General features: G+C 49.8%; 1 protein-coding gene across 1 annotated transcript; it reads right to left on the bottom strand.

The window, feature by feature from the left end:
* Positions 1-17,963: 17,963 nt before the first annotated feature.
* On the bottom strand, positions 17,964-19,879 carry LOC144094619 (G-protein coupled receptor dmsr-1-like). Its single transcript, XM_077628541.1, has one exon. It carries the CDS (start codon positions 19,818-19,820, stop codon positions 18,648-18,650), a length of 1,173 nt encoding a protein of 390 aa, XP_077484667.1. The 5' UTR covers positions 19,821-19,879; the 3' UTR covers positions 17,964-18,647.
* Between the last annotated feature and the right edge of the window lie 3,381 nt (positions 19,880-23,260).

Here is a 23,260-nt window from a genome sequence, read left to right as displayed (position 1 = left end):
CAAAATGCCAGTAAACCTGTTTGTGTTTTCGTTCCCAAATGTCAGCTTCCATCTTTCCTCGTCCCTTCTCCCGCACAACCACGCTACCGTGCATCTGTGAGGTGCACAACAAATTCTCAGGGAATTTTTGAGTGCGGTACGTGCGCCGACAGTGGTGCTTCGACAGCGGAGCGCTGAGCGTGCCAGCCCAGAGTGGCGCGTGTGCGCGTGCGAATGGTGTGTGCGAGGCGACGGCGACAACGAGCGTGGCGAGCACGAGGAGCGGAGAGCTGACGTGTCAGAAAACCGAGGTGTAATGGAAGACAGTGCAGCGGAGATCGGGTCATTCAAGCGTGGAGGTGGTAGCCGTCGTACGTTGGGTCCGTGCTGCCGTGGACCTCGCTTGAATCGCTGACGCAATCCTCCTGCGTTCCTTGCAAGCGTGGGGGTGGCAGCTGATGGACTGAGGGTCCGTGCTGCCGAAAGGCACCCTTGGATAGCCTGCATTGTTTAAGCCTCCGGCGTCTCGTGACGCCGTCGGCGGGTCTCGGCTACGCTTGTTCTTTCTGCTGCTGGCAAGTTCCTGGGGCTGCTGACGGGAATCCACCGGCGTCTTCCTGTGTTCCTCTCCGCTCATAATACAACCTGGCTCTCTTTCGCCGCTTTCGTCGATGCAACGCCAGCGACACGCCGCATCCCATCAACGCACGCTCCATCTTGTCTGCAAGGCATCCCCCGCTTCATCTGGGACGCTGAATATTTGGTGAATACTTTCCTTTATTCTGTAGTGCTGTACGCGTATTGAGTGTGTGTTTTTCTTGTTTTAGTTTCCGTTTCTTATTGGCTGCTTTCGTTTAAATTATAAATAAGGCTTCGTTTCGTTTTCTCTGATCTCTTTGTTGTTTCGTTTGAACCTGCGGGCGATAGCGTTCCCCTCCGGAAAGTCGGGGACGCGTTACCAATTCGCGACAGCATCACAGCTGGTCATGCCAGTCAACCCGTAACACTGGTGGCAGCGATGGGATGCTGCTACCCGAGTTGTACGTAACAAGAAATGCAACCGATCGAGAACTGCTGGAGACGTAAACGGCAATACGCCGAATGGTAGCTTTTAACATAAAAATGATCGAAACGCACAGAAGTGAAATAAACCGAAAACTTCTCCTTGCTTTAATTTAACTGGGCGCTTTCCTATCTAACAGGTACAAAACGACTCGTCAGCTAAAAAAAACCTTTGTAGACAGTTGACAAAAATAAAACAAGAAATGAATTCCAGACATTTTATACAGGCTTAGCTCAGTTGACAGTCTTATGGAAAGCACTTGCCAAAGTTCGCATGCGCAATGTAAATAAGAGAGTGCTGGTGAATATCATAGTGATTGCTGCTTTCTCTACAACGTTGAATAGTGAGGATTTCAAGCTCGTCACAAGAAACCATTTATGCAGGGGTCACATGTTATGTTGGAGGGTTACTGACAAGGGATTTTGCAAAAGTTCTTCGAAGCTAGCTCTGCAGTGAACGTAATCACAGACAACATTGCAAAATATGTGCACCCCATTCGATTTCGAAGTGCTTGTTTGCTGAAGGAGGCCTCAAGTGCAAGACTTTTTTCACTCTATTTACACAACTCGCACGCAGCATTAGTTGTTTTTAGTTGCGCAAAGGTTTCCTGCGCACATTCAGTCTACTTATGATTTGGCAAATATCGTGGCTATTTGGGCCACGCGGTATATTTGGCAAATATACCGTGTGGCCACTTTTAACCAGTGGGACGACGACCGAAAACTACGAAACGTGTATTCCACGTTCCAAGACTCGGCGAAGACATGGTTCGAGAACCATGAGGCATACTTTACCATCTGGGAAGCGTTCCATCGTGAGTTTCTCGCTCCCTTCAGCCCCAACGCACGCAAGGAAAGCGCCGAAATTGCCCTTCGCTCCAGGTCACAGCAGTCGAACGAAAGCGTGACCATGTTTATCGAAGATATGGCGCGTCTCCTCAGTCGGGCTGACCCTGCCTTGCCCGAGGCTACGAAGGTGCGCCACCTCATGCGTGGTGTGAAGGAGCAGCTCTTCGCTGGCCTCATACGCGACCTTCCAAGAACCGTCGCAGACTTCGCCAAAGAAGCCACGGCCATGGTACGTTCCTTGCAGGAACGCAGTGCGCAGTACGGTCGTCTGGGCAGTGTTGCGGCCACCAACTACTGTGCGTCACTGCCAGTCACCGGAGACGAGGCGCTTCGAGAGCTTGTGCGGAGTGTGATTCGAGAAGAACTGCGCCACCTACGCTTAGATGCTCCACCTGCCAGTGTTGCAGCTGTAGCCGATGCCGTCCGTGACGGAATTCGGCGAGTGGTCCAGCCACCACCGGCACCACAGCCGGAGCCGTACATCATGAGCTACAGCGAAGCCCTACGGACACCGCAGCCGGAGCCGTACGTCATGAGCTACAGTGAAACCCTGCGGAGACCTGCGCCAGTGCCACAGGCATTCTGCCCTGCTGCCGAACCAACGCAGGGATACCTTCCCCCCGTCGAGCTGCGTGACCCGCGCTCTGTTAGAAAAGCGGACGTGTGGCGCACACCCAACAACCGGCCGCTATGCTACCACTGCGGGGAGCTTGGTCATGTCCTCCGCAACTGCCCATACCGGCGGATGGGATTAAGAGGATTTCCGCCAAGCGCACCTCGACCACGTTATGGTGAGAGACCGCGAGACATTGAGCAGTACCAGGCAGATCATGTGCTGCCCTCACTGCCTCCACGACGTCAGTCTAGGTCGCCGTCTCCAAGACGGGTTCCCAGTCACGCATCATCCGCTGGCCAACTCAGACGCACGGCCCCCCCGCCGGGGAAACTGAAGACGGCGGCCTCCGGGGGTAGGACCGCCGCTGCCGCAGAGAGTGAACAGCCTCCATCCGACGGTTGTATGCGACGACCCGAACGCCGACGACCCCAACCGCGCGCGACCTCAAAGACGATCTCACCGCCGACCTCAAAGACGATCTCACCGCCGACCGCAACGACGATGCCACCGCCGACCGCACCGACGACCGCGCCGACGACCACACCGATGAACTCACCGACGACCCCATCGACGACGGCACCAAACACCTCACCGATGAGTTGTCAAAGAATAGTTTCCGCCGCCGAAATTCTTGTTGCCGCCGATGGCTATGACGTGTCAGCACCCGTGGATACCGAAGCCGACTTTTCGGTCATGAGCAGCCACCTAGGCACGACCCTCAGAAAGGTTCTAACACCTGGGCATGGGCCGCAGATACGCACAGCTGGTTGCCATGTGGTGACGCCGGTTGGCGTCTGCACCTGCGTATAAAGATCCGAGGTGCAACTTTCATAGGCTCCTTCGCCGTGCTACGAGAGTGTTCCAAAGAGCTGATTCTCGGCATGGACTTCCTTAAGAGTATGGCGCGGTCGTCAACCTGCATGAGCAATTGGTATCGTTTTCGACACAGCGAGCCGTTGCTACAGACCCCGAGCCGCACAGAGCAGCACTACGCATCTCTTACGACCACACAACGATACCGCCGAGAGCAAGCAAGTTTGTCACAGTCAAGTGTGATACCAGCTTCGGTACTAGGGGCATTGCCGAAGCGGACATGTCGCTGCTACTGTATCGGCAAGTTTGCGTTGCTCGCGCCCTTGTCGACCTTGTTCACGCGCGTACCGAGCTCTTAGTGACCAACTTAAGTAGCGAACCCCAACATTTGACGAAAAACACAGTGATTGCCCATTTTGAAGAACTTGGCGAGCATGTCGTCCAATGTTTCTTATCCACAACGGACCCCGGAACAGCGGAACAGGACACGGCACCAGGCATTACGATCGACGTGAACCCTGTCCTTCTGAGCAATCAGAAACGCCGCGTGGAAAGCCTTATTGACTCTTTCCGCGACTGTTTTGCGTCAACCTCTAAGGTTCTTCAGACGTCAATACCTAGGCACCGCATTATCGTCGATAGTGACCAGAGACCACTATGTATGCGTCCTTATCGTGTTTCGTCGAAGGAACGTGAAGCCATCCGCCGCCAAGTTGCCGAAATGCTCCGCGACGACGTCATACAACCATCGACGAGTCCCTGGGCATCACCTGTTGTTCTCGCCGCAAAGAAAGATGGCAGCCTACGGTTCTGCGTGGATTATCGACGTCTCAACAACGTTACCAAAAAGGATGTATATCCACTGCCGCGCATTCATGACTCATTAGATCGCCTCCGCGATGCTACCTACTTTTCGTCACTCGACCTGCGTAGCGGTTATTGGAAAATCGAGGTCGATGAACGTGACCGAGCAAAGACCGCCTTCGTTACTCCTGACGGATTGTACGAATTTAAGGTGCTTCCTTTCGGCTTGTGTTCAGCCCCTGCAACGTTTCAACGTAGGATGGACACCGTACTAACTGACCTGAAGTGGCAGTCCTGCCTTGTGTATCTCGACGACGTCGTGTTTTCTCCGACACGTTCGAGGAGCACCTGGAACGTTTGCGTGCTGTTTTCGAGGCCATTCGTTCCGCAGGTCTGACTCTGAAGCCTGAAAAGTGCCACTTCGCATCTAGGGAGCTCAAGTTTCTTGGTTAAATTGTGAGAGCTCAGGGCCCAGAAAAGACGACCGCCGTTGCTGCATTTCCCCAGCCAGCAGATAAACGAAGCTTGCGGCGTTTTCTGGGGCTTTGCGCCTATTATCGGAGGTTCGTTGAAAACTTCTCCAAGCTCGCAGAGCCGCTGACTTGCCTGACAAAAGACTCCGAACCCTTCTTCTGGGGCCAGGATCAGGAAACAGCTTTCGCAGAACTTAAGGCCCGCCTCCAATCTACGCCTATCCTTGGCCACTTCGACGAGAAAGCCGCCACGGAACTGCCCACAGATACCAGCAATGTTGGCCTCGGTGCGGTGCTTGTGCAGTGGCAAGACGGTGTGGAACGCGTGCTCGCATACGCAAGTCGCACTTTGTCCCGTGCCGGAATGAATTATTCCACCACGGAAAAGGAGTGTCTCGCTGTTGTGTGGGCAATCACCAAATTTCGTCCCTACCTGTACGGCCGCCCGTTTCGAGTAGTTAGCGATCATCACTCCTTGTGTTGGCTTGCGAACCTCAAATATCCATCGGGGCGCCTTGCACGGTGGAGCCTTCGGTTGCAAGAGTTCGACGTCACTATCGTGTATAAGTCGGGTCAGCAACATAGCGATGCAGACTGTCTCTCCGGAGCTCCTCTTCTGTGCCCACCAGATGAGCCCGACGACGATTCTGCCTTCCTCGGCGCTGTCACAACATCCGTCCTTGCCCGCCACCAGAGGGCCGACTGCGAACTGCTGCCTCTAATCGAGTACCTCGAAGGAACCGCTCCGTCTCCGCCCAGACTCTTCTCTCGCGGACTTACGTCGTTTTGCTTAATAGATGGAGTCCTCTACAAGAAAAACTATGGCCCGACCGAAACTGCGTATCTCCTCGTTGTCCCAACCGCGCTTCGTCAGGAGGTTCTCGCTGCATGCCACGACGACCTTTCTTCAGGCCACCTTGGTTTTTCCAGAACATTGGGACGCCTCCGCCGCAGGTACTACTGTCCTCGGCTTGCTGCGGTCGTCCAACGCTACGTTAGAACCTGTCCTGAGTGTCAACGACGGAAGATACAGCCGACAAAACCGGCCGGCCTTCTGAAGCCAATTGATCCACCGCAAATCCCATTTCAGCAAGTAGGCATGGACTTACTGGGCCCATTTCCAGTGTTCTCCATGGGTAACCAATATATTGTTGTTGCCACGGACTACCTCAGCCGCTACTGTGAAACCAAGGCTCTTCCCCGTGGCATCGCGGCTGAAATTGCACAGTTCTTTGTTCACCACATTGTGCTTCGCCACGGCGCCCCCGCGGTTGTATTAACTGACCAGGAAACCGCGTTTACCTCGGCTCTTACACATGAGGTCTTGCGTCTCAGTGGCACCAGCCATAGAAAAACGACTGCTTACCATCATCAAACAAATGGTCTGACTGAGAGGCTGAACAAGACCATTGCAGGTATGATGTCTATGTATGTCGACGCTGACCATCGCAACTGCGACGAAATACTCCCTTACATCACGTTTGCGTACAACACCGCCCTCATAAAAACGACGCGATTCACTCCCTTCCGTTTGGTGTATGGCCGGGACGCCCTGACCATTCTGGACGCCATGCTGCTCCCAGATTGTGCACCTTCGTCTGTCACCGGCACTGATCAATTCATTCGTGATGCAGAAGCCGCTCGCCACCTTGCTAGACAACGGATTCGACACCAGCAGAAAACTGACGCCCGGCGTTACAACCTCCTCCACAGGGAGGGGATTTACGAACCCGGCGAGCACGTCTGGATATGGAGCCCTATACGTTTGCGTGGGCGCTCTGAAAAGCTTCTGCGACGCAAATTCGGCCCCTACGAAGTGCTACGTCAACTCAGCGAGGTGAACTATGAAGTGTTCTCTCAAGGAGTCGTCCGCTCCTCTCGACCGCCGAAGTCTGAAGTCGTCCACGTGTCCCGCATGAAACCATATTACGCCTGTTAGCCATTGTCGGAGTTCACATTCAGTGCCGCTGCCACACGCACCTTCGCAATTTCGGTGCCTCAATTCTGTTTTTTCCCCTTGCCAGAGGCATGGAGGCGATGCCTCTTGAAAGGAGGGGGCCAATGCCACACTGCTCACATTCTGCGAGCGCCGCCATGCGGCCGAACGGCATGGCTGGGCTCGTGTGGAAGCGAAGAAGACGACGTTCCCGCTCGGACACGCGCTGCTGGTCTTCTTGGCCTTTGGATTAAAAGCCCCCTTTCGTGTCGCCCTACGTTTGTCGGCGACAATATGACTTTTTTTGTGTTTGCATAACACTACGCAGACTCGCGTGGTGCAGGTTTCTAGAGCACTGCCGTGGGAGATGTACTCGGGTGGAAGCAGTGCTTCTGCATGTAAACAACCCCTGGTATATAATTCTCAGTGGAGCAGACAACAGTACTTCGCTGCAAATTAGGCTGCTATAGCTCGAGCAACCTGAACTAAGCGAAACAGACTGTGCGATGCATTGACTGCATACCAGGCCATGGTACTACGCTAGCCTGACACTATATGAACGACGACTGCATCGGCTCATACAATGACTGAAGAGGAATGCGCGACATGAAACAAATTTAGAAAAAGAAATAACTGCGGGCGCACAGGGGATATTTTTTTTCAACCATGAAAATCTGACAAAGTCATCGGGTTACGTTGAGTAGCTATCACTTCACGCCGTTGCCATGATGGCCAATGCGCTGATTATACATTCGAACCTTTGAAACTCCTCTCACCCATTTCAGTGGCGCATATACAAAAAGACAATGTATTCCGTAAATTTGCGCAGACTTCGTTTGCGGTTTTGTTTCGCAATTTACAACGTAGCCCACGGTAAATGTAGCAGAGACCCTTGTCATTGAAACTCTTGAAACTCAGGTAAGATACGTGCCACCTCGTTAATATCCGCCAATGTGAGTCTTTCCAATTTTTAAGCCTCGAATGTTCCTGTCATATTAGTGGGACCCTGATATACCCCTATCGCAATTAACAGCAAATGCTAAACAAGCAGTCAGTCCACCGTAACGTGAGCCACCATCGTGTCTCAGTGTACTTTGTTTTTGCCTGCTTCAAGCACGTTCTCGTGTTCCTGTTGCACAGCTTACATTTCTGTACACATGCCACTATCCCACGTTTCTGTCCTATTTTTTTTTGTTTTTACATTCCTGGTGTATTACGGCAGCACTGTTCTGTGGAGATCGTTGAACGAGAACACTTAATTATACGTTCATGACATCCATGAGCTCCTCGCCATCTCCACAGAACACAGTTAGCTAATGCCTAGAACAAATGCTTTCCTCTGTGCGCGCACTTCAACCCTTGTCCGTTTAAAACGGACCAAAAATCTGCGCGCAGAACACTGCGCCATACATTCTCTCTCCAACACACAGGAAAGAACTTAATAATGATGCAGGGGCAAGTTTTCAGTGAACTTACAACACCACAACACTGTCGCTGACACTTGTCCAAAGGAGCTGACTCTGAGTTATTCCTTTTATTTCGGCCAGGAGACAAAGAACAATAAAAGTTTTCTCCCCACAAGACATTTACAAAGATCCCTTCGGGACCAATAACGGAAGCAGAGAACCAGGAATGCAGGGTGCTTCGCAGCCCTGTATCACAGAGCACGCCAATCGAGTGAAGCATGAGCGCGCGGGGAACTCGAAAGAACAGCACACGACAAAACAGCACGCGTCAAAACATCCCACAAAAAACAGCGCAGCGACGAAACAGCACAAGAAAAAACGGCACAGCGAAAAAACAGCACAGGGGAAAACAGCATGCGTCAAAACAGCACGCTGGACAAAACGGCACAGCGACAAAACACCATAGCGGAGTACAGTGCAGCGCTGCTGGAGGGGTGAATTATCACAGCCATAACCGCAAACGGTAAATAACATCTGCGGCATCGACATTTAGGGTTAGCGAGTGCTCGTTTCGCGGGTTCATTAAGGAACAGGTCTGGCTCATTGATTCAGGAAGAGCGTTGCTTGAACGGTGCATATGGTAGAGTGTTGTGTTGTGTTGGGTTTTATGGCACATAGGCGGCTAAGGCCATCATGCGCCAAACGCAAGGTGTGGAAAATTGCCTTGTGCTGGATTTTATACAAAAAAAAAACAAAACAGTGGTGCAAAGGACCTAAAATGTTATTTCATATCACCTAGTAAAGGTAAAGGCCAGAAAAAGTTTTAAAATGTCTCATGGTAAAATCTTTAAATAAGGTCAGGTAGCCTCAGCGGCCATCCTTTGCAGGGAAAGGATGTCGAGGCCCCCAACCAATGAAATAGACACCTCAGCCTTCTTCTCAGGAGTGAGAAAGTGGCTGACGTTTATCTAAGAAAAGTGAGGCATTTACAGTTTTTTAAGACCACCACCCTCTCGTAAAAAGTTAAGGTCGAAAATGTCAACAGTTGCATTATCACTCAAGAGTAGCGCTGGGTGAAATGGAATGCATTGGTTATAAAATTGACTAAAATACTTCTTTCTTAGCTTTTCTAGGTTTGACATGTAAATAAGATAAGGTTTAGTGAGAGCTCTTCTCCGCATCTTTCACAAACAGGTTTAGCTTCTTCTGCAAGTAAGTAGTTGTGTGTCAAATGTGTGTGTCCTATGCGAAGGCGACATAAGATTACTTCAGTGTAGCGTTTCTGCTGTCTGCATGACTTCCATTCCCCCAAGGTAGGTTTTATGAAGTGTGGTTTGTTGTTGAGTTCATTATCCCACTCTTTCTGTCATTTGTTCTTTAATTTCTTGTTTATCAACTTCATGCAGTCTTTAAAAGGTATGTCCACATTTTTGATTTCACCATTTTGAGCTAGCACTGCTGCTCATTACCCTCTATGCCGACGTGGCTCCCGACCCAGCAGAACCTTATAATATGTCCTTGTGTTGTGACTTTTTCTATGCTGTGTATGATGTGGCCTGCTAAGGGTTCAACTGCATTTCTTCACTGGAGCGCTGTGAGTAGGCTGAGGGAATCTGTGTATATTATACTGTTTTCGATGTTCTCATGTACTATTTTGTCCACAGCCATACACGCTGCATAACATTCGGCAGTAAAGGTTCATACACATCTTGGCAATCTTACTGTTTTTTCCCATTTCCCCTGTACTACGGCACTTCCAACGTGCATCGCTGTTCTCGAGCCATCTGTGTAAAACTCCATGTAGCTTGAATATTTCTCTTTCAAAGCCAAGTATTCTTGCAATAGGTGTTCACGTGATGTTTGTTTTTTACGGAGCTGTGTTAGCGTGAAGTCGCAAGCAGCGGAAAGACAGTACCATGGAGGCAATGGATCATGCCTCGGGGCAATTTTTGGTAGAGCATCTATTATTCTGAGTTCATGACATGCATCTTCAAAGCGTAGTAACAAAGGTTTGATGGAGTGTGGTTTGTTATTGAACAGTCTTCTAGATGTGCACTTGGTAACTATGGGGTAAGAAAGGTGTTTTGGTAAGGATCTTATTTTCAGTACATATGTACAGGTAAGTATTGCTCTTCTGTTTGCAAGAGATGGTTCATTTGTTTCTACATATAGACTATTTATGGGGGATGTTCTGTATGCGCCAGTTGATATACGAAGACCAATGTTATATACGGGATCCAGTTTTTTAGGTATGATGGTCTTGCAGACCCATAGACAGTGCATCTATGGTCCAAAGTTGAGCGTACTATGGAGCGGTAGATCTGTAAAAGGCATAACCTGTCGGACCCCCAGTGGTTCCGTGAGAGTACCTTCAGTATGTTTAGAAATCGAGAAGCTTTCTTTTTGAGGCTGTTTATGTGGGGCAAGAATGTGAGCTTTCTGTCAAAAGTTATGCCTAGGAATTTATGCTCTTGTTTTACTTCTAGAACACTTTCATTCAAGTGCAGGGTTGGATCAATCTGCATGCCTCTTTTCAGCGAGAAAAGGACAGCAACTGTTTTTTGTGGAGAGAACATAAATATGTTTTGGTCTGCCCAAGTCGCTAGTTTGTTCAGTGTAAGTTGTACCTGTCTTTCGCACGTTGATAAGCTAGATGTGCATGAAATTTGAAGGTCGTCTACATATACGGAATACATGATGGACTTTGGAATTATGCGCGATATTGAGTTCATTTTTACAATAAAGAGTGTGGTACTTAGAATACACCCCTGCGGTATGCCGTTTTCTTGAATGATTTTTTTCGAAAGCGTGCAACCTAGACGTACACGACAGGAACGATCAGAAAGAAAGTCTTTTAAACAGTTCAGCATCCTGCCACGGATGCCTAGATCCGCGAGGCCACGAAGAATCCCATACCTACAGGTGGTATCATAAGCTTTTTCCAAGTAAATAAATACTGCCAGACAGTGCTTTTTGCGTATGAATGCTTCACGGACTGTGTTTTCAAGACGGACGAGATGGTCGTTTGTACAGCATGCTTTTTTAAAACTACATTGGTGGATATCAAGAAGTTTTCGCGATTCAAGGAAGAACATTAACCTAATATTTAGCACACTTTCAAAACTTTTAGCGTGACAACTCGTAAGTGCTATTGGCTTGTAATTACCAGCCGAAGTTGGCGGTTTTCCAGATTTCAGGAATGGCACAACCACGGCGTTTTTCCACGCCTCTGACATTTTTCTGGACTGCCATATTTTATTGAAGAGTTTTAGAAGAGCCTCTACAGCACCTTCGGAGAGGTGAGCAAGCATTTCATAATGTATTTCGTCTGGGCCTGGTGCTATCTGTTTGCCGGTCGAAAGTACTGTACGGATTTCTTGTAGTGTGATTAATTTATTGTAATGTTCATTTGCACTTCCACCTGTCAGCAGTCGTTGTTTTCCTGTTGTGTTCTTGTACTTTACAAGTGATTGGGTGTAGTGCGAGGAGCTAGAAACTGTGGCGAAGTGTCCCCTAGTTTGTCGGCCTGTTCGCTAATGCTTGTTTGTGTGTCTGGAGCTGTTAGGAAAGGTATTGTGAAAGGAGTAAAGCTGTCATTAAGTTTGCGGACTTGCTGCCACATTTTCTTCGATGTAACTGAACTATTTATGGTCGACACAGAGCTTTTCTATGAAGTTTTCTCAGCATTGCGACGAATGTACCGTACTTTTGCTCTCACCTTTTGAAAATTTATGAGGTTGTCGTGCGTGGGGTACCTTCGGAAAGTTCCCCAGGCTATGTTTTGTTTCTTTTTTGCGTCTCTGCATTCTTGTGTGTACCAGAGCTTATTTTGTCGTACTATTCCTGACGGCTAAGGAATGGCTAGACGTGCGGCCGCAATGATACATGCTGTAAAAATTTCAGTTCGTTTATCAACGCTAAGATTATCAGAAAATATTTTCTCCAGACAGGCCCTTTCTTGAAATAGTGGCCAGTCCGCTAAGTGCAGCTTCCAACGGCTGGGTTTAGTTGGAATGATTGGCGGTGGTGATGAAAAGTTAATTATAACTGGAAAGTGATCACTTCTGTACGGGTTATCAAGAACATTCCACGTGAAAGCTGTAAAAACGGTTGGAGAGCTAAAGGCAAGTCTATGCAACTCATCTTACCTGAGGATGAAGAGCAATATGTGGGTTTGCCTGTATTGAGCAAGCAGACGTTGTTGCACAGAACAAAATCTTCTGAAACCCGGCCTCTAGTATCCGTCTGTTCACTCCCCCAAAATAGAGAGTGCGCATTAAAATCTCCGACTACCGGATATGGCTCTGGTAACTGATTAAAAAGCGCTTATAGGTCGTGGAGTGTTACTGTGGTGTGTGGTTGAAGGTACACTGTGCATATGGTAATTGTTTTGAAGCGAATGACAGTGACTGCAACGGCTTCATAATTCGTCTGGAGCTTGATTTCATGCGTTGCAACGCCGCTCTGAACTACAACAGCAACGCCTCCAGAGAGCCTATTCGCCTGCTCAGGGCCTTGGCGAAATACTTTATACTTTTAAAAATATTTTTGTGTAAGGGTCTCAAATTGGTCTCCTGAAGGCACAATGCCACAGGAGACAGAGAATGTAAGAGATCTGTTGCATCACCATAGTTATTTAAAATTCCACAGCAGTTCCAGTGGATAGGAAACGCCATTATAAATTTTTAAGGGGATGTATTCAGAACGTCAGGTCCCTCCTTGTTGAGGGCCTGTTATCGTGATTTTTTCTTTTTTTTTCGGTCAAGAGAGCCCCGCCGCCGTTGCGGCCGAGGCGAGCTCTGAGTTGTATCCATCGCCTCAGTGGAGGCGCTGGAGTTCCGTGGGGAGCCCACGGGCAGGGGGCTGGTGGAATTCTCCCGAATGGGGGAAGCCTTGCGGGCAGCCGACTTGGAGGCCGACGCGCCCGTTTGTGGGGGTGGCATAGCAGCTCTCGCTGCATCTGCCACGGGCGCGGATGGCCCTGCCTCAACCTCACTTAATGTGAGCTGGGCAGGTGCCGAAGGCCACTGCGGTGCGCTGCGCCCAGGCACCACATCGGCGAAGTTTGTATGTGCGGTGAAAGAACATGTGCTCCAAGCCATTGCGTAACGCTGTCTTGCCTCCTTAAATGTAACATTCTCTTTGGTCTTGATGGTAATAATTTCCTTCTCTTTTTTTTCATGCAGGACACGATTTTGAATACGCGGCGTGATCGCCTTCGCAGTTTGCGCAGCGTTGTGCAGCATTGCAGTCTTCGGATTTTTGATCATTGGAGGTACATCTGGCACATGTATCGCGGCCGCGACAGCTTTGGGAGCAGTGGCCAAACCTTTGGCATTTGAAGCAGCGTCTGGGGTTAGCGATATATGGTCGGACGGAGATTTTTGCTTACCTTGCCTTGATTGATTCGGGCAGGGTGCAGGAAGCAAAGGTCAGTACCAGGTGTTTCGTTGGAATTTATTTTTCTTTGCGTATTTTTATTCTATATACATTGGTTACATTTTGTTCGGACAGTCCTTCCAGCATTTCCTCTTCTGTGAGGTGCAAAAAGTCGTTGTCGGAGATGACACCACGTACAGTGTTTAGCGATCTATTGGGTGTTACAGACACAGGGATTTCACTGAAAGTTTCGATGTCTGCCAGTTTCGAGATTTTAATGATGTCAGCAAGTTCTAGCAGGAGGCCTCCACTAGCCAGTTTTGTTACTTTGTACTTCGGACCTAATGAATCTTTGAGAACTTTTGAAACTATGGATGGGGATATTAGTCTAGCTGGCTTTTCTTTTCGTTAACTGTGCACAATATGGTACTTTGGGAAAGTTTTCTTTTTGTCGAAAAATTGTGAGGTCACATCGGTCCGCCCTCTTCTCAGAGGACGATCATTTGGAAGAAAGGAGGTAGCCATAAAAAAATGTGTTCTTCGGCCATGGTGCCAGCCACTCACCATGGAGCCCAACAAGGGGACGGGACAGGAACTTGAAAACAAGCCCTGCCCACGCCAGCTGTACACCACTGCTATAACCAAATATGACGCAACTCAGGGTGGTTGGCCACACAAGGTTAACCCTTGCCGCCTATTAAAAGTGAAAAAACCGAGAAGGGAGGAGGAGACAGGAAAGTTCTAAGAAAGATGATAGGAAAGTGAAAGACAGAGGGGAGGACCAGAAAAGGCGACTGCCGGTTTTCCCCGGTCGGGTCAGGCCGGAGGTGCCGTCTACAGGAAGCTGGGGCCAAAGTGGTGCGTTTCCTCCACCGAGGGGCCTTAAAGGTCCAAACGCTAGGCATCGGCTCAACCACCAGGACCTCCTTTTCCCCGGACACGCCGATGCCACGCACGGCGAAGCGCGGGTGCTCGGGTCCGCGGTGATGCACTGTTCCCCATCATCCCCCTGCGGGTATGTCCCTGCGGATGCTCGGGAACCCGTGGTGTCGCCACTCACCAACGCCTGCAAGCTGCAGGCGACCCCTGCGGGGACTTATGGTAGAACTAGTGGTTATGTATAGTCCTTGCATGCTTGCAATTCCCTGCATTAATTCTACGACTCTGCTTCAGTTTACTCCCACCTCTGTTTGTTAGGTAAGGTTTCTTGTGGTTTCTGAGCAAAAGATTCAAATTTGTCGAAAATTGATGTTTTAAAGGATTTGGCTTGTAAGCGAGAAACGTAGCTTTGATCAAATGTCGCAGAAATTGATGTTTCGAGATAGTTATTTCAAGTGAAAAAAAACAGCTTGAATATAAAATCGCGTTCCACAATTGCACGCTGGTGCATAAATTTTCAGGTCAGTTGTAGTAGCCCGTTTCGCAAAGCACATTAACTGCCGGTCAGCCTCAGACAACATCTATGCAGCGTCATGGTTAAATACCATACAACCTGAAAATCTCGGCTCGGGAAATTCTGCCATCGCTAAAAGGAAGCATCACATACTGGATATATTCAGTGTATGAAGGCCCTGTAGCTCTTTCCTAACAATATTGCTGAGCTTTCAATTGCCGACCCCGACAGTTTTGAAAAATAAGGACTTTTTGTACGTCTAGAGCCCTAAATCGGGCGTATTTGTCCGAATTCAGCATCATGATTTTCAAACCGCAGAATCGATGCTTGCAGAACAACTTCTTCAGCGTTATTCATTCCATTACACGCCATAAAGTTGCACATTTGAGATCACGAATATGACCCTACCCTGTTCCTTACTTAGTATGTGAAAGGAGCACTCGCCAACTTCAAAGGTCGCTGCCGTATGTGTTGTAGCCATAAACGAACGGTAAATCACGATTGTTCACCCCTCCAGTAGCGCTGCACCGCACTCTGATGTGCCGTTTTGTCGTCGTGCTGTTTTTTCCCTGCGCTCTTCCTTCGTCCTGCTGTTTTTTTCGCTGTGCTGTTTTCTCGCTGCGCCGTTTGGTCCAGCGTGCTGTTTTGACGCTTCCTGTTTTTTTCCTGTGCTGTTATGTCGCCATGCTGCTTTTTCCCTCAGCTGTTCTGTCGCTGTGCCGTTTTTTCCCTGTGCTATACTGTCGCTGCGCTGTTTTTAGTATGCTGTTTTGACGCATGCTGGTTTGTCGTGTGCTGTTTTCTCATGACGGCGAGCGCGCGGTGTGTCACCACCAGCAGCAGCAGCAGGAACAGCAGAGGGGCCATCATGGGCACCGGTGTCGCCCGCTGAGCCAGCCGTGCTACGCCTTCATGCGCAGAGGCTGTACCAAGAAATGGGCTGGAGAAATAGGGAAGGGAGGCGGGTAGAGAGTAAGCGTGTGCAGGAGTGGACAGCGGCCTCGCGTGGGCGGCGCGAGCGGCGCTCTCGAGCGCGGTCTTTGTGCGGCGCCGGCCGGCGACCAGCCACGGGTAGGGGACTCGGCGCGGCTTCCGCGACAGGTACAACGAACGCTTTCGCTCCCCTCTCGTGAGTGTGCTCGTGACGACGAACAAGTAACGCATGGGTGTCCACGACGCTTCGGACAAGCAACAACAACCACAATAACTACGAGGGTAGTAATAAGCGGCGCCCTACAGGTTGGAAGGCGACAGGCTTTTGCGCTGACTGGCGAGCACGGCGAACGCTACCTGGACTTCGTCTCAGAAACAGTGCAAAGCGCGTGCACTCGGGGCTGGTCTAGACGTAAGGATCTTTCCGTTAACTTATGCAGGAAGCTTTAATTACTTTCCCGGACGACAAGCACGACAATCTTACATTTTGAACGGAGGATTTAACGGTGTCATAGGCGTTTTAAAATATTCTTTGTTTCAGCCAAGGAGTGGCGCGCAAGAAAGAATAGCTGGCTGTTCCACATAAACAGAAACGGCGCAAAGATAGGACCAGTTTTTATTATGCTCTGCTGAAGCACGTGAGCCAGCGCCGTGTATTAGCTACCGTACTAAGCGTGTGTTCATAGAATTCTTGTTGAGTCGGCAATACCGAGACGTGACCGCAGAACGAAGAATTTTTACCTCGGGCTCATAATATCAGCAGTATGCAAGACGACTGTTTTTTTACAAACTTAATGAACATTTATTCTCCGTGATAAAAGCTGCTGCTCTCCGGTACTCCTGAATAAAGTTTCCTTCCACTAAAGAAAGAGATAGTGTGATAGTCATGAGCTCGGTGTCTGGTAATGTATCAGAAGAGATTCTGCGTTCGTAATTTGCACCCTTAGCGAGTCTTAGAATCGTCCGCATGGCCTACAACAACTAGCAATAGAAAAACAAGACATGCATCATATATTAGTTGCAATCAGCTGTAAATTATTGAAAAGCTCGTATTAGCGTCCAGTTTCGTCCAAGAAACATTGTGCTAACAAGAAAATCTCCTCCAAGAGGACCTGATGCATTCGAAGCATCACACCTGCGAATTAAAATATCATATACGTTGTTTTGCCTATTTTTAATATTGTTATATCGATAGCATTATATACAGTTACTTTCCGATGCTATCCGCACTGGCCAATAAAGTATAATTTTGGTTCTGTATAGTGACGCATCATGTTAGCACCCAACCACTGATTGCTTTTGACACGACGCGAATGCAGAGTGCCGAGAGCGTGTTCGAACGGATGCACAAACAGATATAAATGCGTTTCTAGAACATCAAGATGTTATTTGACTCGAAAGAGTAGGTTTTTATTTTTCCGCAATAAAAGAGCTGGCTAAGACTGCAGAAATCTCGATGAAACTGGGCCTTCAGCGCTTGCCCTGTCACCTCCCCTCCTGCCTGAGGCCCCTGTGCAGCGTTCCGGGATCGAGAAGAAAAGCGCTGCCCGTGTGCTCTAAGTTTAGCGTTGCCGAATAACGATAATGACTGGAACGCTCTATGAGCACACGGAAAGCGCGTGCCTATCCCCTGCACTCACAGAGGAAACGTAGTCGATGCCTCAGCTAACAACGAGATATTGACTAAGCTACACCATAGGGATCTATTCGCGCACTCATCACCAGCAACGTGTTGAATGTCTCTATTCGACCATGTCGCGGTTCACGCACGCATGGGCTGCATACTGCAACACAGTACCGCACATGAAGCTTAAAATAACTGTCCTCGTGAACAAGCTTGACGCGGGGCTCGTCGGTGCCTCTTCCTTTGAGACGTTCGGCAGCAGCACACGCAGAGGAACGTATACAGTGTCGCTTGTGTCCTGTGTGTGCGTGTTGTCTTCTTGTGCCGCTTTTAGCGCATTCCTTCGCATAATGATCAACCAACTGGCCCTGGTAATAGCTTTGCAACGTATACAGAGCTACCAGCAAAGCCTATGGCGCATTCCTGTGCACGGTATCGCTTCAGCTTGGCTGTGAGAAACGATATCTAATCGCAAGTTCCAAACGCCTGAGCCAGCCAACTGTCCCAAAACCCATGTGCCACCATTGCTAAATTTTTGTATGCTCATGTTCGATACGAGGAGTGGAAACAAAGTTAAAGAAACCTGATTCGCAACCAGACGTTAAGAAAAAAAGCGCGAATACTCCTCGTCTCTCACATTGGTGTCTAACTGGGAACCTCTATGCATCTTTGGGCAGAAAATGAACCCCTGTGCGCTGTAAGTTAGACATGTGTCTAAGCAAATAGTCGCGTTTACGAATCTCTCATTACACTCTTTAATTTTTTCACTAAGTATTTCATCACAATGTCCCACCGCTTTCGTTTCTTTTGACAGTTTGGTTGTGGGAACAGGGCGACGCTTCCGGTACTTGCGTTGCTTCGGCTGAGTAAGATATTATTTGTGGCAAGAAGTCCTCTCTCAGATAAAACTCATCACTGAGTACGCATGCACAGTTTCCCTATTGGCACTTCAGTCTGCTCATGGAGGACTAATGGCTATATTTTGAGCAAGCTGAGCTGAAGGAGCAGGACCCAGAGCAAAGCAGGCTCCACGCGCACCTTCACGGCCGACGCGGAGTGGCTTTCTTTTGCAGGACAAATTCTTTCCAGCTCTGCGGTGGCGCACACATGGCCTACAAATGTCAGCTCTGTAAGCTGAGAACGGGCTTCGGGCTCTGTGGTCTCTTCATTATCTTGCAAAATCTTTTGTCTTTAATGATGAGTGGAATAGAAGAGCGGTGATGAAAGTGCGTCCGAAGTTTACTTAGATACGCAACGTTGACTAAGATACCGTCTTCAAGCACGTGAGCAAAACGATGAATCGCGGTTACGTAGCAGACGTTGTGCTCACGCACTCTTACAGGGAGCCCACAAGTGCAGCGCCACCGCGTGTAGCCTGCTCTAGACACAAGTGGTGGCATATGCGCTGTTTGGTGCTTCGGAAGTCAGGGGAAACCAATTGGCCACGATGCGGGGCGTGAAGAGGGCAGCAAAAGTCTTTCGAAACTGCCTGCTCATAAAGCAGTATAGTATGAAGTTGACGGTGCTGTTGACGAGTGTCAGAATGTCCCTGACTGCGCCCAAGTTATTGTAGACGTGGTTGACGAAGTCTTGGCCCCGGATGCCGCTCAGCAGGTCTAAAATGCCGGACGGGAACTCGGTGACCAGGAACAGCAGCAGGACTGCGAGCAGCATGCGTGTGGTGCGATCGCGGTCCTCTTCGCTGTTGCCGCCGTGGCCAGTGTGGCCACAATCTCCTTGCCTGAGGCGCCGTTCACGCGCCTTCGCCTTGTACAGCACGCGTAGCAAGCCCAAGCTGAGGCCGGTGAGAGCCACGCACGGCACCAGCTTCATGAGGACCGAGTAGGCCCAGAAGTCTAGATTTCGGAGGAAGGCGTCGTTGGCAAGCGCGATGTTGCTGAAGTTGACCCTGTACGCCGGCTCCTGGGGAGTACCTATCTGGTGCACCTCTAAGGACAGGTACAGCGGCAAGCAGCAGAGCGCGCACGACACGTACATGCTGACTACAGCCCAGCGGGCACGCTGCATGCTGCACCACTTTTTGCTCGATGCCGGGAAGCTGACGGCCAGGAACCGCCACACGGCTAGCGTCACCGTCAGCCACGTGGACACTGTGTGGAAGACGACGCTCACATGGCTGTGCACTAGGACGAAGACGGCCCTTTCACAACTCTGTGTGGGCGCTTGAGGCATCACGTGCGTTATGATGGTGTACGGGAGGTACGTGGCGATCACAAGCATGTCAGCCACGGCGAGGCCCGTCAAGATGCGGTTGGTTGGCGACACCATGTTACGCTGCGTAAGCACAATGATGTTGAGCACGTTGGCCAGAATGCCAAACACGCACACGGGCACGCTCAGGTAGCCATGCAGGTGACTTGTGTACCACGCGTCAAAGCGGCCGAGCTCGGCACCATGGTAAGGAAGCTCCTCCCTTTCGGTGATGCCGTGCGGCCCACTCAAGTTAGCCTCCGTCCGGGATAGGTTCTCCTCGTCGCGGTAGGGGCTGTCCACGATCTGCAGCATACCGCTCACGTTGAGAAACTCGGCCATGAGTGCTTCAGCGGCGCTCCTTCTCGCCGACCGACCAGGCAGCTGAGGCAGCACGGGAGTCCTGCGCTTCAGAGAGAGAGAGAGAGAAATGCATTATTTTGTTTGCCCACAACACATCACTTCTCGACCCTCACAAAACGCCAACGTCCTCCCGCTTACCTTAGAAAGCATTCCTTTAGGTTCTAGCTAAATTTTGGGGCTGATGCACGCTAGATACAAATTAAGCGTATGTACTTTCATTTGCCGTCTTTTCAAATATTGCCTCGCCTTCGTCGTTTCTGACTCTTTCGGCTTTGAACTCACGTGCTCCCCTCCTATGCAAAGGACAAAAAAAATTGGAGGGGACACTTAAGCTCCGCCTTAAGGGTATGACGCGATAGCGTAGTTGGTTTTCCCATATATGCAGGTCATTCTGCACTTTACATTCATAGATCCCTGGGAGCCCTTTTACCGCTCCTGGCGCAGTGGTGAAGCGGTTAAGCACTGCGCCACTGCCCAGCGATGGCAGGTGCTCCCAGAAGTGGACCTTGTGCGACCCAGCTAGGTTGCTCTTCCCGAGCAACCAATCATTAATTTAACTGCCTCCTGCTACGATGGACAGTTTGCTTACTATCCGGTGGACAGGTTGTGATGACGCCCCAAGGTCACGTGAGCTAAGTGGCCCACCTACCTGTCATGCATGCTTGTGATTTTTCGCTCACAAAGCCAACGCCGACCGCAGGTTTTCTGGACAACGGGGCCTTTAAGGCTATCGATTTAATAATGTATGAAGACGTCATGCACTTTGTGCTAAGCATGTGCGCAAAATGGCGTTTTATACTGGTACGGTACACAGTCGCCAGGCGAAGAGGACGTTGTTCTCTCGCTATGGTGTTGATGACGCCGATGATGCTACAAGTAGTGCTGGGGTGACCTCATTATTGTGTGCCTTCAGACTGCGGCCTGCAGCGTCTGCTGCTGAGCTAACCCCCGTAATAACATGAAACAAAATCCTCCAAAAGCTGGAATAAGATTCAGAGAGCTGTCTGTATCTCGTAAGTAAGGTTGGCCCGCGTTCGGCAAGCGCCCACGTGCTAGCTAACTGGAATGACCGACCAGAAAACAACTCAATCCCAGACCCTCGTTACGTATAGCCACGAAACCTTTGAGAACCTAATCCTCGGTGCCTGCTCCCGTTTGGTGCTCAATTACCTGATCCTCTTTCCTTCTTTTTTCTGCTAATTATACATTAGGAATAAAAAATAGCCTAAAAATTTATCGAGTCTGACCTAAAGAGAAACCGTTGCTAATTTGTTGTTCAAGCTACAGCAGAGCCCTTGCTTCAGTGCCTCATGGGCTGCGAACGGCTCTTCTTCACATGAATTACAGGGTCAAGTACTCGAGGCGCACACGTTGGTGTCTGAGGCTTTTTGATGTCGTTGTCCGCAAATAACCAAAACGCTAAATTCCTTCAGCCCATTATGTAAATGCGTATGCTCTTGTCTCGGTGGAGGCCCTGATCGCATGTGCTGTGATGAGGCTGAGCTCCATAAGTGCAGTAGACTGCGTTAGAATGTGATGACGAAAGAGCATCGGATTCCACGTCTTGCTATATGGGTGTTGTGGGGAGCGGACATTCCGCTCTCAGGAAGGAAGAGGATTACCGCACTGTGGTTAGCATCACCGGGACAGCAGCACCATTACGATCGCTGGCGAGGCACGCAGGCGCCCTTCTTCTGGCGCGATCAATGGCTGAGTCTGTAGACAGTTACCCCTGTCAACAGAAATTAGCCCGTGGCTCTGGATTGCGAGAAAAATGAACTTAGGCAAAAATTATATGATTTTTGGGGCTGGAGCTATCTGCGAGCACTATTTTTTTCACAACCGAATCCTGCAAAAATTTTGTATCTTCGCTATCAAATGGAACAAGAATAGGATTGGGTGCGAACGTAAATGAGTTGAGCGAGAGTGGTGGTCTGCCCGTAGAGTTCCTCGCGTATCAGGGCATGGATTACGGAACGAAACTTCCCATCGACGAGAACGCTGCCATCACTGTGGTCTGGCTGAACGCGGCATGACTGCAGCTCGTCCAGGCGCTGGCATGTGGAGGTATTGGCAGATACGGTGGAGGGAGTTCTGGTCTATCAGGGCGTTGAAAGCAACGGTCCCGATGCCCTTAAGAATGTGGAAGACGCGCTCCGACTCAGGCCTGTCAGCACTAACGCGGCGGCAAAGAGCAAGAACGTCCTCGATGCAAGATGTGTAGGACTATCCAGGCTGCTGCAGGCTCGCGGCGAGCCTCTTCTTGGCTAGCACAGAGCGGCCTGTCGTCGTCCTTAAAATTTTCCGCAGCTGCAGTGCGAATGTAGGCCAGTCGGAGATGTTATCTTCGTGATTAAGGAACCATGTCTTTGCAACGTCAGTCAAGTAGAAGACGACATTCAGCAGCTTGTGGGTGTCATCCCACCGGTTGAACGTACTGACCCTGGCGTAGTTGTCGAGCCAGTCGTCGACGTCGTCGCCACGAAGTCCCGCGGAGACCTGATGGTCGCGCTGGCGGCTGGTGACGGTCCAGGCTGGGGTAGACGCAGCAACCGGCGAAGCCGACGGGGGTGAGCGTGTTCCGTTGCCTACCTCCATACCTGAGGACTGCAGACGCAAACGATGGCCTGATCGGAGCTCCAAGGAGAGCGAAAGACGGGTCCAAAGCAAGAGGTAGGGGATACAAATAACACCTCCGCCACTTGTGAGCCACTGCTTGCACAGGCGTCTTTATTCTGGAACAGCCGGGCACTCAGCGCGCGATCCCCGGAGCCCCGTCAAGCGTTGATGATGATGGGGATATACAGATGAAATATGTGAAGGTTCGCGCACAGCGCTCACAATATTAAATAGATGTATAATAAATGTTTGTGTGTATGATTCGGCAAAGCGTCTAAAAAGATTTTGCAATACTTATGCTAATTAAAAAGAATTTTTCCACGCCGTTACCGCATATGGAAAATGTTTTATAGACAGCGTTGTTTTATGAATATATGGGAAGAGTGCACTCCTGCATTAAAATTGAGTGGAACATAGATTGGCCATTATATAATGAACTAATGGTTAACGAGCGCTTAAAACACGAACACGCAGAAAAGCCGACAACACGACACAAGTGCTCTGTGCTGTGTCGTCTTCTTCGTGTCTTCGTCTTTTTGCGCTCCTTAACCATGAATACGTACCACCTAGACGAACTTCTTACTTTAACATAAAATGGACGTAAGCACGTTCGCATTACCAGAAATGCCAAAGGCTGAGTTTAACTGACGGGTCTTATTAGAGGAAATTCAATACTAAACCGAACATAAAATGCAGTGCTGCTCTCTTCGAATACAAATGTCTGAAGAGTAGGTTGGTACGCCTGGCATCGGTCGAAAAATGGCTTCATTTGTAATACGCTTTACTCAGCGTACCTGTTA

This window comes from Amblyomma americanum, chromosome 1 (assembly GCF_052857255.1).
Source record: "Amblyomma americanum isolate KBUSLIRL-KWMA chromosome 1, ASM5285725v1, whole genome shotgun sequence".
Taxonomy (NCBI): domain Eukaryota; kingdom Metazoa; phylum Arthropoda; class Arachnida; order Ixodida; family Ixodidae; genus Amblyomma; species Amblyomma americanum.
Note: the sequence above shows the minus strand (reverse complement) of the source record. Positions and strands in the feature narration are given on the sequence as shown.

Bases quoted from the DNA above. Each gene is read 5' to 3' on its own strand.
- LOC144094619 (XM_077628541.1), bottom strand. From the start codon at position 19,820: ATGGCCGAGTTTCTCAACGTGAGCGGTATGCTGCAGATCGTGGACAGC.